The sequence below is a fragment of the Leguminivora glycinivorella genome, chromosome 3 (assembly GCF_023078275.1).
Source record: "Leguminivora glycinivorella isolate SPB_JAAS2020 chromosome 3, LegGlyc_1.1, whole genome shotgun sequence".
Classification (NCBI taxonomy): domain Eukaryota; kingdom Metazoa; phylum Arthropoda; class Insecta; order Lepidoptera; family Tortricidae; genus Leguminivora; species Leguminivora glycinivorella.
Window position 1 is genome coordinate 25,898,682 of NC_062973.1, and position 8,357 is coordinate 25,907,038.

Consider the following 8,357-nt stretch of genomic DNA (forward strand, 5'->3'; position numbering starts at 1 on the left):
TAAGATCATTTAAGGGCATTGTTTAACATACAATTCATAACACAACACAATATTTAAACATTCAAAATTCTGTTATTCAACAAATTAAGTATCTTGTACTTTTATAGTTTAAGGTGTTATGGCACAGATTTATATAGATTTTTTTAAACTTATCAAGCCAAGGTATATCTGCGGAAAACGTGTCAAAAATGTATCCACAACCTTAACATACATATAGTGTACATAGATACTTAATAAATAGAGTCATGTATACATTTTTAGGGTCTCCCCACATCTAGCGTCTCGCGAGCGTAGCGTCGGGCCAACTGTATGAAAAAAGACGCAGGCTTTGCCATACAGTTGGCCCAACGCTACGCTCGCGAGACGCCAGATATGGGGGGACCCTTATGGCACTTTGTCTGCATCTATAAATACTTTGACTGTACTAAACATACGGCGAACATCAATAACGTACTACACCTATCACGCAAGTATGTAATGTTTTACGTTTATAAGAAATAGTTACGATCCCGATAGGCCTTTACTTTACTTTACTTTAGTGTGCGGCCCTCGTGTACGCTCGTATGGGCGTACAGCGGGGTGGGTCTGCGGCGTGCATGCCAAACCATTGAACCTCATAGCCCTTACTCACTTTAGGAGAGACCAGTGCCATATAGCCTCGTTGAAATTCCTCTATAAGTTTAAGACCTCGCCCGACTAGCCTTGAAAAAATTGCATTTAAAAAAATACTTATTTAATTTGTTATAGAAACCTGTCAATTTATAGCCGGTCAACCAAATCTTGGCACTATATTTGTTACAATTTGCCAATAAACTTTACTATGAATAAAATATTTGTTATTCAGCAGTAAGAAAGATGAGGGACTTCAGTATGAAGTTCTTAATGGCATGCGAAAAACTGATGGGCATGCGGGGAGATCTGTGTGCGATTTTGCTCTGGCTTACGTCTTGACTATAACCACATGGTTACAGCGCCTACGAAAGCACCAGATCTGGAGAGCCAAGACTCTCCTGTTGGATCTTCAGCTATTTTTCCATCTGGATGACTACCATGTACTATTCAAGATTTCAGAGCTCCTCGAAAAATACCTATGTGCCCATCGCGTCGGCAAACTGCTTGTAGCCACTGTGTGTAGAACTATAGTTTGGAATGGGACGCGATGGTATACTACCCAGGTTGGATTCACTTTGCGTGATCTTAATTTCGTTGCTGATCTGGTTTTGCAGGAATTAAAGCTTTTCATTATAATTATGTGTGATTACAGCTACCGGCAAGTGCCAACCTTCATTTTTAAGAGCGTTATAACATTTCGGCGTCGGGCGAAATTAGGTATTTTACCCGCCGCGCGAGCCCAATATGCCGACCCTTTCTAGCACGTCTTATCACTCGCTCGCACTACAATAATGGACAAAACAATCTTGATCCTTTCTATGGAATTTTGATAACAACCACAATCTACTATCTCGATATAAACTTTTGATTTCTAATAAACATTATTTTGTACGAAAATACTAGAATGTAGCGCAAAATAATATCAATTATGTTAAAATTTATTTAAAAAAATAATTATAAAAGTAGATCCCATCCCAAATATTTGCTTTTGTTATATGAAAATTACTGTAATGCTGTATTATGATTACCTCTGTAATCCATTCCTTTGGAATCGGTATAATATAGATTCCTGTAATATGGATTCCTCGGTAATCAAGTACTTAAGTAATCTGAATTCCACTTTACTTCGATTCCAGGCTTATTACTTTACTTCTATATGTCACTCAAATTGTTTTTGGTTTACATGTCATTCCAGCATTTTCACTTTCACATTTCAAGTGCATATACCACGAGTATAGGTTTTCGGGTGTGCTGATTTAAAAATTAATGACCGATTTGGAATCTGACATTGCTGACTGTCACTTTGACACAAAAGTCGTCATGGGTGTCATAAAATAGGTTTTAGGGGGTGCTGATTCCAAAATTAATGACCAATGTGAAATCTGACATTGCTGACTGTCACTTTGACACAAAAGTCGTCATGGGTGTCGTCAAATAGGTTTGCGGGGGTGCTGATTTCAAAATTAATGAACAATGTGGAATCTGACATTGCTGACTGTCACTTTGACACAAAAGTCGTCATGGGTGTCGTAAAATTGGTTTTAGGGGTGCTGATTCCAAAATTAATGACCAATATGGAATCTAACATTGCCGACTGCCACTTTGACACAAAAGTCATCATGGGTGTCGTAAAATAGGTTTTAGGGAGTGCTGATTCCAAAAATAATGACCAATGTGGAATCTAACATTGCTGACTGTCACTTTGACACAAAAGTCGTCATGGGTGTCGTCAAATAGGTTTCCGGAGGTGCTGATTTGAAAATTAATGACCGATTTGGAATCTTGACATTGCTGACTGTCACTTTGACACAAAAGTCGTCATAGGTGTCGTCAAAAAGGTTTCCGGGGGTGCTGATTCCAAAATTAATAACTATTTTGGAATCTCACAGTGCTAATTGTCATTTTGACACAAAAGGAATCATGGGTGTAGTCAAATAGTTTTTAGGGGTACTGATTCCAAAATTAATGAAATGATTTAAAAAGTCATGACCGATTTGGAACCTGACATTGCACAGTACCCCTGGAAACCTATTTGACGACACCCATAACGACTTTTATGTCAAAGTGACAGTCAGCAATATCAGATTCCAAATTGATCATTAATATTGAGATCAGTACCCATGAAAACCTATTTGAAGACACCCATGATCACTTTTGTGTCAAAGTGACAGTCAACAGTGTCAGATTCCAAATTGGTCATTAGTTTTCAAACACCCTCGGATACCTATTTGACGACACCCATGACGACTTTTGTGTCAAAGTGACAGTCAGCAATGTCAGATTCCAAATTGGTCATTAATTTTGGAATCAGCACCCCCTAAAACCTATTTTACGACACCCATGACGACTTTTGTGTCAGAGTGACAGTCAGCAACGTCAGATTGAACATTGGTCATTAATTTTGGAATCAGCACCCCCTAAAACCTATTTTACGACACCCATGACGACTTTTGTGTCAAAGTGACAGTCAGCAATGTCAGATTCCACATTGGTCATTAATTTTGGAATCAGCACCCCCTAAAACCTATTTTACGACACCCATGACGACTTTTGTGTCAAAGTGACAATCAGCAATGTCAGATTCCAAATTGGTCATTAATTTTGGAATCAGCACCCCTAAAACCTATTTTACGACACCCATGACGACTTTTGTGTCAGAGTGACAGTCAGCAATGTCAGATTGAACATTGGTCATTAATTTTGGAATCAGCACCCCCTAAAACCTATTTTACGACACCCATGACGACTTTTGTGTCAAAGTGACAGTCAGCAATGTCAGATTCCAAATTGGTCATTAATTTTGGAATCAGCACCCCCTAAAACCTATTTTACGACACCCATGACGACTTTTGTGTCAGAGTGACAGTCAGCAACGTCAGATTGAACATTGGTTATTAATTTTGGAATCAGCACCCCCTAAAACCTATTTTACGACACCCATGACGACTTTTGTGTCAAAGTGACAGTCAGCAATGTCAGATTCCACATTGGTCATTAATTTTGGAATCAGCACCCCCTAAAACCTATTTTACGACACCCATGATGACTTTTGTGTCAAAGTGACAGTCAGCAATCTGAGGTACTACATATTTGTAATCTGAAAGTAATCAAGTCAATAATTTCAGTTATTTTGAATCGACTATGATTCCGAATTATTGGTAATAGTAATTATTGTATAGATGATTAGTGATTCCTTTACATGTAATGGTAATTTACCGTTTCACTTGATTACATTACAAGTAATCTGACACCCAGTAGTGGATTACAAAGTAAAATCAAGTAATCGTGTAATCCGGAATCGATTACGATTTCCCCATCTCTGAGTTTAGTTATATGGTTCATTGGTACTGGTGACCACCATCTGGCTCCATCATCAGACCCTGAGTACCACCTCTTGTCAAAGGTCTTGTTGAGACGAACCCAACGAGCCTAAACACGAAGTCGTTTACTTACATGGTTCACTGGTACTGGTGACCACCTTCTGGCTCCATCATCAGATCCCGAGTACCATCTTGATGTGTCTTATCATCTTGACCGTATTGTATTTTTACATATTTATCATCATAACGTTGTAATACTTTAACATTCAAACATAACAAAATATTACAAAAGCAAATATTTACGGATCTAGGATCAAATTCGTTGGTCGCTGTTTACACACACACAATGCGAGGATAGCCCGTGTATAAACAAGGCGTCCGACCCACACAACGATAAATATTCTCGACGTTTGCGATCAAAACTCGGAGAGCGAAGTGACATACGTCTCACCTTTACGAGCTCCGGCGCGGCACTGAAATCGCAGGCGTCCGTCGCCGGTCAAATAGCGACAGGAAGGCTAGTTTTCAAAAAATTGGCAAAAAATCATTATATAATATTATAACGACAAATGGATAACAGCAATTTAAGCAGATTGTACAGATTATTTATATACTAAAATAACTTCGATAACATGTAGATTTTCGGAGAAATGATCACTTGTTTCAATGTATTTTCAAGACAAAATTGAGTTCGTTTTACTTTCAATTTCTCAATTTCAAAGGATTAAATGATAAATATTGTTTAATGGGCCTTAAGTACAAGATATTTGGAACTTAAATTTACCTCATTTATGAGAGTGAGCTTATCAAATTGTAGATAATAAGAGCTCCGAATTCTGTGCTTCACGCGGTTTTTCCTAAACGAGCATCAGGAAAACAATCATTACTAATTGAAAAAGCTTTTTTTCCATATGTTTTTTAATTAACCGACAGTTAATAAGATGTTCTAACTGAAACAAGTACTTTCACTGTCTTTTAGTATGAGTAAAGTGTACAATTTTGTCGATAAATATTGTGCATTTTACAATATATCGCCTTTTTTTGTCATAGCGCTCTTAAATCTTGGCACTAAACAAAGGCGGAAAATTTAATAATTGTAGGGTTCACCGGTCAACAATATTCATTCATAAAAATCGTGCCTTCCTAAACCTTGACGGCAGCGGAATTATTGACGAGCCATAACATTTCAAATTGACTGAAAAAAATAAATTTCCATAAAAAATTGAATTTCGCACCATTATTAGTGCCACTCACTGCAATGTCACAGTTTTGTTTTCTTTCAACCCCTTGTTTGCCAGGAGTGTGAAGCTTTGGTAGTTTCGTGTGCTCTGCCTACCCCTTTATGGGATACAGGCGTGATTGTATGTATGTTTTAGTGCCAAGATGTGGTTTACCGTCTTATAGTTCGCCTAATTTTGGAGCCAACTGTAGACATTTAAGACCTGGCCCGACTAGCCTTCTTGCTCTTGTCGAGAGTCTGCGGCGGCGGCGGCGGGCGCGCGGACACGTGGCGCGAGTACAGCACGCGGTACGTCTCCGACTTCAAGTAGTCCAGCACGTGGCTCGGCCCTAACTTCAGCTGGTCTTCGATGGGCGGCACCCAGAAGTTGCCTTCTAGACGGAGCACCGACTTGTTGCTGGCTAGGTCCATGCTTCCTGTCAACAGAACTTAATTAATATTCCGATTAAAAGAAATTGGGCTGCCAAGAGGGCGTATCTGGGAAAATCAACTGGAGTCGGCCCAGATATCGCTGGGGAGACAGTGTAATGGGGGATCTGTGTCAGCTACAAGCCGATAATTGACAGGAAGCTGCGCAGGATCGAGATGTGGCGTGCTATCGTTTTGGAGACCAAGATCCTCTGGATCGCAGAGCCATACTAGTTAGTTAGTTAAAAGAAATTGGGCAGGCTGCGCGTCAGCCACAGCCGTAATGTTTGACGTAAAACGTGAGAAGGCCAAAGGCTGGGACTCATCTACCTGGTGCGGAAGTCAAAGCTCTAACAGAATAATAGCAAGTGTCTAAAGTGCATAAGTTATAACCTGAAACGTCCAGAAGGTCACGCTCCGTACTGACTACAAGAGAACGCTTCGCGTGCTTGAACGTCGGGTTACACCCGACCTACAAAGACTGCCCTGCTTTAATGTAAGAACGCCCAACGCTACACAGTTAAGTGCACTGCTAAATATAAAAGCGCACTTCGCGTGCTTGAATGTCGGGCTGCACCCGACACCTTTTGACCCTTCAAATGCACTGAAAAAATGTAACAGCGCGCTTGACACTCTTGTATGTCGGGTTGCACCCGACCCTACAATGTTAAGTGCACGGCTGAATATCATAGCGATTTTATCTGTCTATACGAAGTTCCCGAGTTATTTTTCTTAAGACTTTATTTGTCTATACGGACTTACGGAGTTATAGTATTTGTGAAATTACCTATTTCTGGTGGCAGTACGACTAAACGGTTGCCCTGCAGATGTAGCTCGCGAAGCCGCGATAACTGTCCCAACTCACGAGGCACCTCAATCAGATCGTTTTCACGCATTGATAGCTGAAATAAAAATTTAAAAAAAAAAAAAATAATAATCCTAGATAGGCTAAAGTTATACCTAAAAGTTATTAATTTATGCTTAAAGATGACACACAGAAACACCTTGCCTATTAAATAATATGGTTTCAACCGCTTGAATTTTATAATGTGGGCAAGTCCGGGTTAAAACAATATAAAAGAACTCACAATCTGCAGATTTTTCAGGTTCCCAATTTCAGCTGGCAGCAGCTCAAAGTCATTATCGCCCAAATAAAGAGCCCTAAGGCTCTCCATCATGAAGAAATTCCCTGGTAATGTCTTCTCATTTAGGTTATTGTACGTAAGATCCAATATCTCCAACACTGGAAATGCTCCGAAGCCTCTCGGCAATGTATACAGCCTGTTGAGGGATACATTGAGGATCCGGAGCTTCGGTAGTGAGGATAGACTGACAGGTAGTTCTTCGATGTAGTTGTTGGCAAGATTCAGGATCTCCAAGTTCATTAAGTTGGCAAGGGCCGCTGGGACGGTGGAGATCTTGTTGTGGCTCAGGGATAAACGGGTGATGTTGGCGAGTGTGACTGAAATAAAATATGTATATGGGTATTTCTATAGGCATATGTATATTATTAAAACTAAGAAGTGTTCATTCATTTTAGTATTTTTATTACTGTATGTATATTCTTAACGGAATACCAGTACCATCCAGTAGGAAATAGGTACATACAATATCAACAGGGAAAATTAATGATTAAGTAATGAACTATACCTATGAAGTGTTTTTTCATGGAATAACAGGAAAAAAACAAATGAGTCCTAAAATTGTGTTTTTTTTAAGTATTGCATTAGCTACAAGTCCAAAATACTCAAAGATTGTATATTATGAATGACCATATTTTGAGAATATGTATTTTTAAATTAGATGATGACCTAACCAGGTAATGAATGAATATTAATCATGACATAATTACGAAAACAAATTGAATGCAATGTATTATTTTGTTTTGATTTCTGCTTGATGTAATCGTTCCTTGCTCATCAATCATTCATGTTTCAGTATTTAGGTTAGAGTGGGCGAGCTATAGGTGCTAAACAGACACACCCAAACGTCAAAAATACTGCACAACCAAAACGAAAGCAAAAGTGCCCAAACTGGTTCTATAAAAGGATATATAACTGTACTCACACAACCCAGGTATCTCCTCCAAGTTCGAGATCCCCTTATCCACTAAATCTATCTCGGGATTGTTTATTTCCCGAGCTTCTTCTATAACTTTCTTGGCTTTCGACATCTTGGTAGTGTTTGGAATACAGGAAACTGGAGGATGGTGACTCATTTTAATATTTTCCTCCTACACCTTAGAACACGTTCTGTTTGTACTAATTTCATAACTTATTGGTTGTGGAGGGTTAAAGTTTGCTAATTAAATAAGAACTGTGATCTTTATTTATAAAGTTTAATTTAGCGTGTACTATTTTCATCTTTTAATAGCCATCTGTTAAATTTGTGTGGGCAGAAACATCCATTTTCGCAATTTTATATTTTAAGCCATTGCTTTAAAACCAAAAATCCCATGCCGTAGAAATAATTTATGTATATGCATAGATTTAGAATTATTGTATATGTTACAGCGTGACTGTCAATGTCAAATTGCCGACATTATTTCTGAACGATTTAGAAGTACAGGGAGTATACGACGAAGAATTCCATTTTGAAGAAGAATAGAACAAATAGTTACTAAAAATGAGTTATGTAATTAGATTCTTCTGATTTTACAGGAATCTTATCAAACTAATAGTAGTCTCTTGCACGTCTCTTGTTTCCCTGTTTCTCGACGAAGATAACTTTGACGTAGATGTCGGTGTCACTTGTTTGACAAGTATTGAGAAGCTAAA

The 8,357-nt window shown here is 38.6% G+C and overlaps 1 protein-coding gene across 1 annotated transcript; it reads right to left on the bottom strand.

The window, feature by feature from the left end:
* Positions 1-4,994: 4,994 nt before the first annotated feature.
* On the bottom strand, positions 4,995-7,819 carry LOC125224845 (ras suppressor protein 1). The gene is made up of 4 exons (XM_048128342.1): positions 7,648-7,819; positions 6,669-7,042; positions 6,368-6,482; positions 4,995-5,588 (listed from the first exon to the last, which is right to left on the bottom strand). Exons 1-4 carry the CDS (start codon positions 7,796-7,798, stop codon positions 5,368-5,370), a joined length of 861 nt encoding a protein of 286 aa, XP_047984299.1. The 5' UTR covers positions 7,799-7,819; the 3' UTR covers positions 4,995-5,367.
* Between the last annotated feature and the right edge of the window lie 538 nt (positions 7,820-8,357).